The sequence below is a fragment of the Corvus moneduloides genome, chromosome 17 (assembly GCF_009650955.1).
Source record: "Corvus moneduloides isolate bCorMon1 chromosome 17, bCorMon1.pri, whole genome shotgun sequence".
NCBI lineage: Eukaryota > Metazoa > Chordata > Aves > Passeriformes > Corvidae > Corvus > Corvus moneduloides.
The window spans coordinates 13,989,608-14,004,323 of record NC_045492.1 but is presented as its reverse complement, the minus strand read 5'-3'; the positions used below and the strand labels follow the sequence as shown (position 1 = coordinate 14,004,323).

At 48.0% G+C, this 14,716-nt stretch overlaps 1 protein-coding gene across 5 annotated transcripts in view; it reads right to left on the bottom strand.

Annotated features, from left to right (window-relative positions):
* NFATC2 (nuclear factor of activated T cells 2) overlaps positions 1-14,716 on the bottom strand; it is an 80,701-nt gene that overhangs the window by 34,600 nt on the left and 31,385 nt on the right. For all 5 annotated transcript variants that reach the window (XM_032126897.1, XM_032126898.1, XM_032126896.1 and 2 more), the window contains exon 6: positions 5,837-5,977. In XM_032126897.1, coding sequence (XP_031982788.1) covers positions 5,837-5,977 — 141 coding nt within the window. The remainder of the gene's footprint in view (positions 1-5,836; positions 5,978-14,716) is intronic.

The window sequence follows — 14,716 nt, the reverse complement described above, 5'->3', positions numbered from 1 at the left end:
AGTCACACCAGGATGCGATGACTAAGTGGGAGAACAGGGAATTCCACTCCCCATGCCAGCTTTCTTCATGATCAATTTTCTGTCAACAGGTGATGGGAGCTTGTCTCTCTGCCTTTTGTTTACGCCAAGAATTATTATTATTTTTTAATATTCTCCCTAAACAATTAAGCTGAATAATCAGGACCAGGCACACTTCCATCAGGCGCCCCCGTAGTGAACAGTGAGCCAGGGAATCCAGGCCAGTAGTGGCTGCCTGTTTAATAAGGATTTACCAGCTGTAAAATTCCAAAATCTTGTGTCATACGGGGAAACCTTCCAAAACACTGGATTCCACCCTGTCTCGCTGAGTCTCTAACAGCTATGGCAACTCCGTTTCTGCAGCCACTCTCTTCTGCATTTTTCTGCGCGTGAGCCTTAGATTTTTTCCTGTTTTGCAGTGTTTTTCTGGGATTCCCGGTCAGATTGCCCCGTGGGATTACAAGAACACCTGGGGCACGCAGCGCATTCCAGCCAGGGGGAAACCTCTGGGGAGAAAGGTTTGCTGGCTTTCAGCAGCTACAGCAGCAAGGAGAAGCAGAACGGGCCCCATTTACCCTGAAACTTTCTAATCTGCACAGCAGAACCAGGCAAACCAATCCTCCTGAAGAATACTTGTTATTCCTCAGTGTTCACACATGGTGGGACCTGCTGACACACCTTCCTGCTTCGTGTAGACAGAACACACAAAACAGACACTCCACGAGACCAAAACCTCCCAGATCTCCCCACCAGTGACACCTCTTTGGAGGGGGATGCCCAGGCAGGCCCTGAGCTCCCTTTGCTGCTGCCCTGCCCTGGGGCACACGGCAGGAGAGGTGGCCCTGCAAGGCGAGCACCTCCAGCTGATGCAGAATCCAGGTGGGCCTCCCGGAGACAGCTCTGACTGATTCCCCCCGCTCCTCCCAGCCTTCTGCAGGTTCAGGGAGGAGGGGATTTGCATCCAGCTTTACATGCTGGCCCCCAGCCACAGCCTGCACGGAGCAGGGAACGTGCTCTTTGAAAACTAGCAGGAAAATAGCAAGGTAACCAATTCATTTCATGCACTTTCTGTACAACCTCACGTATTGCAAACAAACTGAACCATTTAAGATTACAGTACCACTTTCAGCTTTGCTAACTCTGCAACTATTCCCAGATATTTGTGCTCTTTTTCCTGTCCTTTCCCATTAAAAAATCCAAACAGTAGTTTTTTTCCCCAGATTCTGGGATTTTGTATCAGGATAAGATGCCTTTTAAACCTACACTTAATTCATGCTCAGTGGTGAATGGCATCTGTGACTGAGTTATGACCTAGTCCTAAGATAAGTCCCATTCCTCTCAGTTCTTCAAACTTAAGTTCATTAATTTAGAAAACCAGTAAGTGACTGGAGCTCAGCCCTCACATTCAATATCTGAAGCTGTTTATTTGTTCAAGTAGCAAACATCTCTTTTGAATGAACCTGGGAAAACGCTGAAAGTTTTTTAAAAAGCTTTTTGTCCATTTTATCTTGAATTTCCCTGAGAAAATTGCATCATTACCGTTGCATTATTAAGTTCACAGAGTTAATTGCTGAAAATAGTTGCTATTTTCTGCACTCCCCAGGAATTTCTGGATCGTTCATGAAACTGTCAGACTACAAAGAGGGATTGAGCTCCCTGTTCGGAGCACGGTGAGGAACTGACACAGCAGAAAAGGGGAACACTGCTGTAAGACAATGCTGGAATTTCCTTTCACCTGTCCCACAACGAGCACGATCCTATCATCAAACCAACACACCAGCCACCTTCCACCCCATTAAAGCTGCCCTAACGCCGTCCCAGTGCGGTGCCCTATGGAGCACTGGGCTGCACGACTCCTGGGGGCTGCACGACTCCTGGGGGCTGCACGACTCCTGGGGGCTGCACGACTCCTGGGGGCTGCACGACTCCTGGGGGCTGCACTCCCCCAGCACACATTCCACGGCTTGTGGGGTGCAGCATTTCGGGCACTGTGCAGACAAAAGCCTCAACCTCAGCACCCCCACACCGAACACCACAGCCTGATCCTGCCCTGGGCTGAGCTCTCCTGCAACCACGACACATCCAAGCGTGTTCAAGCACCACTGCTGGACTCTAGAGCTGGACAGATTTATTTTGTCACAGGGGCTGTGAACATCCACACTTGGGGGCCCTGGCAGCTGCAGCAGTTCAAAGGGCACAGCAGCACCTCCTCTCCTTACCCTGCCTGGCCCAGCCGGGAGATTTATGGTGGAGCCACTCCAAGGATGGACGTTGTGTTTGGGTAGTTCCTCCACCACCCACATTGTCCTAGCGATGATTCACGATGTCCATGTGGCCACCAGAAGAGTTTGGCAGGGGAAATCACAGTCCATTTGCACTTTTCTCCCAGAGAAACACGAACTGCCTCTATCACTGACAGCAGAGCAGCAGTAACCAGTACACAAATGGGAGTGAACACAATGCACCCAGCATCTGACTTGCAAATTACTACATGACAATTAAAATAAATAAAAGGGGGAATTCCAAATCTTTTCTTTTTTAACTGCACTGCAAGATCTGGGCCCCAACCAAGCACTAACACCCTTGACCTTCACCATATTGCAAGTCCTTGATAGCTCCAAGACTGCTTTTCAAGCTCTCTCTTCCAGATCAAAACTAAGAGAATACAGTCCAGTATAGTTGCTTCCCCTGACCTACTTTAATTTAGCTGGGCTCAGTTACATGTCTCCAAGTTCAGATCTTCAAACTCCTTCAGCCAAACTCTGCTTTTGTGTGCTGGGATTAGGGAATTCATAAGTTCCCCTGGCTCACAGCAGCTACATTTTATGATCTTGCATCAGAAAGAGAGAACCTCAGAAAGAACTCAAAACTCTAAGGCCTGCATGTTGATAAATTTTAGCATTCAGAAACATAATGCTATTTATGCATCAGCATTTCAAACACAAGGACTTTATCCCCTCAGAGCACTGAGCTCCAGCCCCTTCACTCCGTTTCCTGCTGCCATTTCCTGCCGTGAGCCGAAGCTGACACTGTCCCAGCCCTGTCCCCAGCGAGCTCCTTGCGGCTCGCGTGCCACGGGACACTCATTTCACACTGACATCCCGCCACAATTCAGGGAACTGTCCTTATTTTCCAGGTATTGCTATGGAAAAATATACATATCTGCAGTTCTATGAAAAGACAAATAAAACCTGCTCATTACTGCTCACGGAGACACGTATTTTTGTCACAAATGTGACCAGTTCCATGTTCCTCTGCGTTGCTAGTGGTGGGTGAAGAATTGTCTACAAGATCCAGAGGAAATGGAAAGAGGTTCTGAGTGTTCCTCTGAGGGATGAAACCTAATGTACAATTGTGATCCTCAACAGCAGCTTCCTCAGTTTTGCAAAGCACGTGAGTGATGCCTTCCCAGCACCCGCTTCACCCAGATCCAAGGGACACCCAGAGTTTGGAGTCTATGGAACAATAAAAGGAAAAGATCTAGCTGCACAAAGATACTTGCACAAAGGTTCTTGGGGGAAAAACAGCCTTGCTATTCTCACCTAAAAACACTGGACACACAAGCCAAGGAGCTGTGTGGAGCACGGTGTGCCAAAAGCTGTGGGATGGTTACCTACACTGCTGCCCTCACCCTTCTTGTTACCAGCGCAGCTAAAACTGGTGGCAGAAGTGGGAAATCCAGCACCACTTGCTAGCACAGACAAGGCTTGTGAGCTGTTAAAATGAAACTCTAAGCAAACCAAGCTTCCCCTGCGAGCTTGCTGCATCTTCCTGCCTTGACAAAGGTGTGATTCTTTCACAGGCTGCGGGGCAGCGGCGCGCTCTGGAAGAGACACAGCCTGCTGCAGTTGGGGTCAGGCAGAGCTGTGCTGCTATCCACCCCCAGGGTGGTGGCTGTGGCTTACTCTGCCCCTGAGCAGCTCATCAGCACTTTCTGCACGGGCTGTGCAGGGCAGAGGAGCTGTGGGTGAGCTGCTCCTCCTTCCACCCAGGCACTGCTCGAACCGACACCCGGGGCTGCACAGCTGGGGCTCCTTGCTCCGGGCTCACGCAGCCCGAGGCAATGGCAACTACGAACAGACATCGTAGAGATCCTTAAAATTGTCTGCAGTGCATAATGAGGGAGGCTGAAAGTCTCAGGCACACAGGATCCTGATTTTCAGGTGAGCTGGGACACTCATCAACCTCTGACAACCCAGGCACAAAGCAATTCTCAGTTTGCTGCACTCAGCCATGCATGAGCTGTGTATCCAGCTCAGCTTCTTTAGACACATCTATTAAATAAAGCAATCTTCATTTAAAAGCACTCCAGGGCACCTCTGGCAGAGGTGCTGCTGCATTATGGAACAGCACATGGACACACAGAGAACCAGCTCAGCACAGAGTCCCCCAGATAACCCACTGCAAACCACACAGACTTCTGATTCAGCCCAAGGATTTGAACCTGGACCTCCCATCCTCTGAATTCCCCTTCTGCCAGTCATTTTTTCAGAGTCCAGCAGAGTGAGACTGCCTGCAGAGGCCAAGGGCTGGGGAGGAGGCAGGATATGGAACACCAGCAAGCAAATCCCTGCTCCAGACTGGGCACTGCTGCTGGGATAAATCCTGTCTCCCCCCTACCAGGAGGTAAAAAAAGAGGAAAAAATCCCTGCAGTTTCCCCAGCAGCACAGAAAAGCTTTAGATTTAGTGTGGAAAATGTTGTTGTTCTTTTTACTTTCTAACATCTCGTCCAGCCAGAGCCTTCTCTGCTCTTATATGGAAAGAGGGGCAGGGCATTTGGGATGTTTCCTCGAAATGGCATTAAGAGCTACCTCCTCTGAATGGATCATCTCCTGTAGTTACTGCAAAACATTCTTGGGACAGGTAGCACTGCAGGCTGCCAAGATGTTCCTGTGTACCCTCTCAAAACGCTGACATGGTGGAACAGTGGCAGCACAGGGGGAAGGAATTAATACATGGGCTTGAAAGGAAACAGAGCGTGCCAGAAGAATTCCTCTGACTGCACAGGCTCATCTGAACCTCCACAGCTCTTCAGAGCCTTTCATACCTGCAAAATCAGCCTGGCTTGCTGCTGGTGTGGGAGGGAACTGGGACCCACAGAATGTTTTCCCCCACATCACCAGCTGGTGCTCATGTACGTTCATGAATGTACATTCATTTCTGGCTCGATTCTCACTTTTTCCCGATGGCATTACCCCATAGATCATGCACATGCTGTTCACTTGGGCAATGCAATCTCCTAAATCCCTTGCAAGTCACTGGATACATCACTTGAGATGCCTCTACCTCAGTTCACCGACAGAAAACTTCCAAGCAACAAGCTTTCTTAACAGCACAAGGGGAACACAAAGTCTACAATAAAAAATATGGAAGGAGAAGTGATGTATTCTCATCTCTCATTACATGTATAAAAATAATTTGATATAAAAAGATGTATTACGTATGTTTTTTCTCCACAGACTACTAAAGGGAAGAAAACACAATCTTTGCCTGTAGTTCACATCAATAAAAAATGTTCATTTCAGTGATGAATTCTACAGTAGCATTCACTAAACATGAGATTGAACAAGCACAGAGGAACATGTAGTGCTCATCTCCTTTCTCTGATAACAGATCCTGTCCCTGCTGATTCCCAGTGCCTGGATTCTTTTGAAGCAACAACACAAACAGTTGCTCCCAAGTCTAATTTTACTCACATGGTTTTACCTAAATGAACAGGATTACTCACTCGAGTAATCATGAGCACAAATTTTATAAGATTTGGCACTACAGATCTGCCTTATCCCACTAGGGAAAGTTAGGAAAAACCTGCCTTACCTGATGTTTTTTCTGTGAACACCACCTTGGACTCTGCTGTGAAATTCTGTCCAGTGAGGATCATCTGTTGTCCTCCATAAACCAGGCAGCTGTCAATGTCTTGTCTTTCAACCATTGGAAGCTCATGAGCAGACCTTTGGGCTGTGGACAAATTGCAAACATGAATGAAACCAACTCTGTTTTACCAGGACTTTCCAAATCTTCCCAGAACTATCCACAGATCGATCTTGTCATCGTTACCATCCGCTGACTGCCAAAGCAGCTTCTCCAGGGTGCTAAATTTAGGTCTGAGAAGGAAAAATAAACTTACTCAAGGCATTTTATTTGGAAACATTCAGGAGTTGGCTGCAGTGGTTCAGCTGTGCTGGCCCTGCTCCTTGTCCTTGAGAAAGGACAGCTTGGATGAATGGGCTGAAATTTGCCCATGCCGGTTTCCAAGAAAACGGCCAAATTTTCAAGTGCAGGCACACTACAGCCCTAGAGCCCAAAAATTCCACCTGCACAGAGGATTCCACTGAATAACACTGAATTCCTTCAGAGGGGAAAAAAAACCCCAGAGCCTCTTCTCCAAAATCCCACTGCCTCCCACAGGACAGGGCCTGGCACAGGGGGGTTGCCAACAACAGCTCCATCTCCGTCTCCATGTGTGGGCACCGAGCCTTGGGCTCACAGGAGGGGCAGCCACGAAGCCCCAGCTGCATCACGAGGGGTCACACTGGGACTGCTGCAGCCCAGGGTTTTTCCAAGCATGTTCTGCAGAAGCCTGAACATCTGAGGAGCAGGGCCCTGTGTCACAGGCTGAGTCTGATTATAAAAGGCAAGGGAAGAAAAGGTAGGGTGGGATCCAGATGGACACGGACGTCATCAAGGCTTTCTACGGTCTTTACTGTTCTTGGCCACAAATTTGGAGCGTGACTTTAGCAAGTTATTCTCTCTTTCCCCAGCCAGAAAACCAGGACAGCACCATCTCTCCACCTACTTTCCTCTGATCCCATTGAAACAGCCACTTGCATGGTGAGAAAAGCTTTGGAGAACCCTGGTCACCATCCCTGCAGAGCCATCCCAACTGCTATCAAGCAGCGGGAGCTGAAGAAAGTGAAGATGTGAGAACTGTTCCCTACAACACAGACAGCTGGAAAACATCAGGAGCTTCCCTGTGACCAGACCAGGTGGGCAGCAGCTTGGGGCTGGTGAACTGCGAGTTCATGACCTGCACTCAAACTCCTCCAGATTCATCCAGCCCAACTGGAAAGGCCTCCAGAGGATCCTGCTCATCTCTTTCCCAGCTGCCTTGGCTGGATTTTAGCTCTCCCTGACAGAGACCCTGAGCACTTGTGTCTTCACTGAACACCGTTGGCTGCTGAGCCAAGAGTGAGGAAATGTGATCCTGTATGTTCAGGGCTGGCCCTGACTCACACACAGGCGAGGCTGGGCTGTCTGTGACCTGACCTGGCACTGCTCTACTGCTCTGCAACCCTCGCAAAGGCGAAATTCTCTCGTCACCTGGAGAAAATGTCGGAATATTTGGTGAGAAAAGTCAAGCAGTAAGCCTTTCATAGCAACTTTTCTAGCTCTGCTGAACCCTGCAGTCACGAGACAGAGACTTTGCTCTTATGAAAGAATAGAGGTAATTCAATAGCTGTAACTTTCTCATGCCGTTTGAGAGGCGTTTTTGAAATCTATTTAGAATTACCTTAGGACTCATTGTTCTTTTCAAGTATATAACAACATCTGGCCTAATATACTGCCAGTTAAGAATATATATTCAGATCATTTGCAAAGAAGCTGATAATTTCTTTCACATGGCTGTAAGATTAATTTCTTTCCCAAAATACTAACCTTTTTGATGAGTTCATAATTGGATTTATCACAAAGACAGATCTGTAACCTCAAAGGCTGAAGAGTAAATAGCAATCATTAAAAAGCATGTCTGCAACAGTTGAGAAAACATTTAAATATTTAAGCATTGCCCTGGACACTCTTTATTCCTATTCAATCACCAAATTTCACTTCCAAAGCATCCTAACTCATCAAAATTCCAGATTAACCTACGTCTCTTTCCAACTTCATTGTGTTCATAGAGAGCTTGGTACCCGCCATCCCACAGATCAGTGGTTCCCAAGGCTTTTTCAGGATGAGGAAGGACAAATTTTAGCCTGGAAGTGACTCTGACTCATCTCAATTACATTTGGAGCTGCTGCACCTGGCATGACTTTGGGCATCTCCAAAACTGTGCTTGCCCTGAGCCAGGTGGAGGCGTGCAAACCTCATGTGCCTGAGATGGGCTGCAGAATAATCCCATCTGAGTTCATCTCAGCTCAGTTCCAGCTGAGCTCCCCAGTGCAGATACCACACTAAAGCGTTTCCCCTCCCCTGTTTCCCCTGAATTCTTCTCCTCCCTTTGGGTGCTTTGAAATCCTTTCCTAATAATAAAAACCCAGCTACTTTTCATTTTCCAAAGTCTCCTTTTTTCACCCAAGCCTGTAAGAAGGCTTCACCCCCTTCCCCATTTCCACCAGTACAGAGGTTCAAGGTTCAGTGTGGAGCTGCCTCAATAGGATTATTTTTTTTTCCTCTGCAAGAAATATTAATTGCTAATAAATCCCCTTCCTCTAAGGCTCATGATGGGTGGACTGCATGCAATAATTTCACACTATTCCTTCTCTTCCCCCAGGGGCTGGCACTTCATAAAGTGACCTACAGCTACTGGAGTTTATGAGCTTTGAATAAACAAAACACTGTTGATTTAACCAGTTGGGGTGTTTACTTTCAATAGCAACAGTTACTGACATAAGGCAGCAAAGCAAATGCTATAGAAATACTCACGCTTGGCCTGAAGCAGTGTGTCAACCTATTAACAGGGGACATTATTTTTCTATTTTATTTGACTGTTTGCAAATCAAGATGTCATGGATTGGTGGTGCCAAGAAATACAATGCATGCAGTGACACAAGACAGAAAGGGAGCCACTGTCTGAGAGCCCTGCAGCACCTCCAGTGAGCTCAGCCTGCAGGGAGCAGCCCCTGCTGCCCACAGCCCACCCAGGCTCCCCTGCAGCCCATGTTTGCCAGGGCTCCAGCCTTCAGCCCCCTCCCCATGCCAGCAGCTGGACAAAAGGTGAAGATGGCCTAAATCTCTGGGCCAGCAGGCTGAACACTTCCCATGGGATGCACGGGCTGCAGGCTGACCTCGAGGAACTGTGCCAAGGCAGGCAAAGGTGGCTCTTGCTTCCCCACCTGCCCGCAGTATTGATAACTCTCCTTTTGCAGTGGAGAGATTTGGCTTTTAGGGGGAAAAGGGGTATTTTGATAAAACTGATTACCTGGAGAAGTCTGTTGCAGCTCCCAATCTCCCCCATGAGAGTGTCACCCATTGCTGCTGGGAGGTGACAAGGGACAATCTCAGCTGGAGCAGCCTGGGACAGTGGAAGGTGCCCCTGCCCATGGCACGGGGTGGCACTGGATGGGCTTTAGGGTCCCTTCCAAGCCAAGACATTCTGTAATTCTGTGATCAATCCCTGCTAGAGCGAAGCCCCTCCACACTCTCTCCAACACCTGCAGCACTGACTCCAGATACAGGTTCCCTGTTGTCCCCATGCTGACAATGAGATGTCAGAGACATCTTGTCCTTGTGACATCTGATCAGGAGGAGCAGGACTGAGGCTCACGAGCAGCTTAGTGAGGACAAAGCCACTGCTACCTCTGATTGACTCACAAGCCAAGTAAACCAAAAAATGTGGCTGTTTAAGAGGAGTGGGGTCACAGCTTGCACCCTAGTGCAGTGGCCTCACCAGAACAAATATTCAGATCCCTCTTTGGACAGCCCTGTCCTTACCCTGCCCAGAGCAGCCCCAGGTCATCCCAACTTTGAGCTGGGACTCACCACCCCTGACATGTCTCTCCAAACCCCCAAAGGCTTTTCATCCAGCAGCCAGGGATTCCTGTTGGGTTTGAGAAGAGCAGATAGAGCTGGATGTCTGCTGCTAAAAAACCCCTGACCCCTGGAAGCAATAGCAGAGGTGTAATTTGTTATGGGATTAATTCTTCCACCTCAGTGCAAACCTCAATGAGCCAAAGTAAATATTTCATTCCTGCTGTCACACTGGGTTTATTTACCACGAGCTGCCTGTGGTAGGGTTGATAGGAGCAGAGCTGCTGTGCTCAACACTTCTCCAACTCATTAATGTCGTGAGAGACTTTGATCCCCTCCACCACTCCCTGAAGCATCCTGAGCTCTGCAGTGGGAGGAGAGGCAAAGGCTGGGGAGCCATGGGAGGACCAAGGGCAGGAGACATCTCCAGCAACCTGGGAGACATCAGCAAGACACCCTAGAGACGAGCAAATTTCTGATCAGAGGGATGGGATAATTCACCTCCTGGAAGGAGTATGGAGCAGTGGAAGACTTAGGAATCAAGTAAATAAAGCAAATTTCCAGCCCTCGTGGGGAAACCTTGAAAATGTGGTCGAAACACTCTGAGAAGAAGAACGCAGTATGACTGACAACAGTTTCTAATTTGCTGCCAGCAAGACTTAATCAGCAGTTTGTGCAGAGCCATCCAAGCAAAAAGCACCAAAAATAGAGAGCTTTTCTCCACCTCCTCCTCTGCACATAATTTATGATGTCCTCGCAAAGGAGGAGTGACAAGCACCGATGGCAGCAGTGTCAGATAAGTGTGATACTTTCTATGAACTGCAGCCAGCTCACCAAGCCAGTGTGTGATTAATGACAGGAAAACCATGGCCTCGGTTCACTTGTCTGTCAATCAGCTCTGTGGGCAAGCACAGCATTTCCCTTTAATCTCTTGTGGAGGGCATCTGCTCAGCTGAAATTCTGCTCAGCAATCCGTGCTCTGTGTGCTGTGCTGGGCTGTTTGCTTTTACCACCAGCAGCACTGCAAAGACCAGAAGTAACCAGGAGTTTACCCCTGGAGCAAGGCTGGCAGCCTGCAGAAGGGGCAGGCATTTCCCTTCGCTCTGACTCAGACCTCAAAGACTGAGATATTTTGGTTGCACGTTCAAAGTGGCAGATGTTGTCAGAATTATCTTTTACGTTCTGTGCTTCGAGAGAGAAAATGTTCTCTTTAGAGAAAGCACCAGTTTTTCTGTCAGCTGTACTTGCAGCCAACTGTGAGACTGTCTTGAAGTTGAAATGAAAGGGGGAAAAAATTCATTTAACTCAACTGGAAACCATGATACTCCCATAATAACCATGGTTATGGTTAAACTTCCAAATAGGTATCTCCCACGTGCAAAGAGACCATTTGTTTCTGCTTTTCTATCTGAATAAAGCTAGGCTCCTTCTTGCCTGCTGCTGTGTTCCAACCAGCACAACTCCCAGCTGAGGAAAAGCTCTCACTGGCTTGCCAAGACAACATTCTTTTACATGACTAGCTCTTTCCTCTGTAGTTACTAATGTGTCACAAATCATAGGCTCAGATTGTCTAATATTATGGGAAAATCTACTAGAAGGAGAGAAAAATAAAGGAAACTTCCAGGGAAATTGATTAAAGGGAAATAAGAAATTTGACCCAATTTAATGGAACAAAATACAGTCAATAATAGAAACTATTTAAATTCCTCTAGATGGACACACGGTTCTTTAGCAATAAGTTTTGTTTGTTTTGTTTTTTTACCACCTAGGAACATCTATTATAAGAACAAGGTTTTTAGACTCCTTTTCTCGTGCCAAGTGCAATTTAAGTTTGCATTTTAAGGGATTCATGAGCACAGCTCAGGATCAGCAACCACAGATTCTACAAAGCAAGAACTGTGGCAGACTTTGGGAAGGTTTAACCAGGATCCCTTAGAATAAAATCTGGGGCACTGTGTGGGACACTCCTGAGCCTCACACTCAGACATTTGCATGAAGCAGTTTTTGGCTGCTGTCAGCCTGAGCAAAACAAGCTACCCTACTACCCTGGACTCTCACCCTGCTCCTTCTCTGCTCCAGGATGCTTCAGCTGAGGAGTGAAAACACAACTGCAGAGGCTGGGGCACCCAGCCTGAGCTCCCAGAGATCATGAAAAACCTATCTCTTGGAGAGGGAGCCCAGTGTCAACAATTTCTGTAACACCAGAGATCACCCACTCCCGGAGAAATGAGCTCCAGCTCTTGGTGACAGGCAAAGGAATGGAACTGATGTTACAGAAATCGTCCTCATGGCTTGAAAACAACGGTCTGCAAGTGTCAGACCTCTCCAGGGGTGGTTTGCCAAGTGTCTGTGTTTGAAGGGACAAGTGAACTCAGTAACCCCTCACCTGCAATGTCACCAGCAGCTCTGTCACAGCCCTGCTGGCACAGCAAGAACTCGCCCACACGAGCTGGTTCCTGCCTGAAGCACTGACCTGTCCCAGCAGGGATGGACATTTGGACACACACAGCCCTGAGCAGTGAGGGGAGCAGGGAGCCAGGCCAAGCAGGACACTTGGCTCTCCTGTGGGCCTCGCTGTCATTTCACTGACTCAGCATGGACCAACACCACGAGAAGGGATTTTTCTCACCTTTCCAGCACCACACCTACAAGAGAGTGGTTTCCTATACCTGGCTGAGCGATGGCTTGTTGCTACAATTATCAGAGGGATTTCAAAAATGCCTTTGCCTCCTCAGTGGCTTCAGCATAAATCAACAGGCAACAGGAGGAAAAAGCTGCTGAATGTGCAGGCTTGTCTGGATCTGAGGTCCATTTTAAGGCACAAGTGATCATTTAACAACACATCACCCCCTCAGTGCTCCCACACAGCTGCCAGGGGAGGAACTCGCTGCGGATGATGCTTTGAACCTGTGAAATCCCCTCCGAAAATCTGTCAAGTGCTGAATGTGACACAGATGAGGTGGAACCAAACAGCGCTCTGAAATGCAGCTATTTCACAGCTCTTGCTTCACTGCAGCTAATGATCTGCTGACACTGGTGGGACTTCCTCGGGATCAGCTTCTGGGGAGGAGAGCACTCGGATACTCTGTTGGTAGCAACAGTGCTCAGGGGGAGCCCCGGGAAGGGAGATGGGCCGTGATCCTGGAGCTGCTGCTCTCTAGGGCCTTCCCAGAGGGACATTATTACTGCTGCCAGACAGGAGGGATCCCGAGGAGAGTCCCTGAGGGTAAGGGCTCTCAGGTGGCCAGGTCAAAAAAACCTGAACAAGCCAGAAAATAAAGGGGAAAAAAGTGAATCCCAGCAGCACAGAAGGTGGGACAAGAAGAAAACATCGCCGAGCCCAGTGCCCCTTCTTGGCAGGGCACCTGAGCTTACCTGAGACTGCCTGGGAGCTCTGCAAGGTGTGCAGATCATCTGGGACAAGCTCAGGTTACCATCTCTAGTGAGATTTAGGCTGCATTACTAATATTGGCTGAGCTCACTGATGTTTTTAACCATCTTCCCAGAACTGGGCTGAGATCAGGAAGCGCTACTGAAATGCATAAACAGTGCTAAATATACATACACACTAAATGGCAGAGGCTCATGCCTCCAGATCACTTCATACCCTGCTTCCATGAGTTCAGAAAAGCACAGTCCTTAACGTGTCTCTCCAAACTGCCTGTATATCTGTCCACTATTCCAAAAAATAAAACTTTCTTTCCTTATTTCCTTGGGGACCAAATACATTTTTTTCTTGTAAGAGCTTTGCTGTTTTCTATGCAGCCAACAATTTAATACTTTAATTATAAAAAACCCCCACTAACAATACGCCACTTATACTGGTATCTCCACTCTTGGCTTTTTTATGCCCCTAAGACTCATCAATGCAAAGACATCTCGGAATAAATGCCTCAACATCTTAACCAAGGCACTGCCACAGCCCTCACTGCACAGGCAAATTAGGTGTGTGCACACAGTTCAGAAAAATGTGACTTATTCTGGAAACCGTGCCCGGATTTCTGCCTGAACACTCTGTGGTGATGGGCACAAATACAACGTGCCATTGTGGAAGGGCCCCAGAAACGCCTGGCCAACTCATACTTGCTTTTCCTGAGGAGAATCTGAGTAAGTGGGGGGTGATCTGTGGGGCTCCCCGCAGGATCCAGGGACCAGCCCCCTCCTGCCCTGGGCTGGTGCTGTTTTCCTGCCCAGAGGGTGTAGGAGTTACACCTGGAGCTTCTCCACCCAAGGAGCTCCTCACTGAATGCTTCCTTTAGCAAATGGACCTTTGTTTCAGCAGGGACACATTTGGGGTGGAGGCCACTATTGTTTCAGCCATCTGGTCCCACACAGGAACGGGAAGGTTTCCTACGGACAGAGGTGCTGGCTACTCCCACTGCTGTCCCTTCCCCATCACAGTGCCCAGAGACTTCACTCATCTGCTAAAATGCTCTGACAGTTGGTATCTTCTCATAAACATTGCCAAGAGATCATTCATACCCATCATCCTCTCCCAGCTTTGCTTTGGTTACTCATTTGTACAGCTTTTTAAAGAGTTGCCATCAATAATTCACTAGCCACTTTGATTTCCCACCCAAAACTGGCTCCTCTCATTCTAAGCAGTTGTATTTAAATAAAGTCTGCATCTCAATAAATAAAACTCACACATGAGAAACTCAATGGCTTTCTTCACTTGACTTACAGCAAGACACGTTCTGCTAAAGAGGTGAGTCATTCAACAAAGGGAGAGGAAAATTGTTCATTTTGTATTTGTGAAATCCCCAAACCGCCAAAAAGGCACCATTTACCAACAAAAAGCATCACAGGATGCACAGGAACCAGCAAAGTGGGCGGAGCCCTTCCAGAAATGACTGTGACACGGGGGGCACCTCATCAGGGGACTCTCTTTCTCAGGATCCAGTCCGTTACAATGAGTGGGAGGTGCAGGTTTCTGAGCTCACACACTTATGGGATTTGCACTTCAGAAATCAAAACTGCCAGTTTTCTTCTGTCCCTCAGGGGAATACC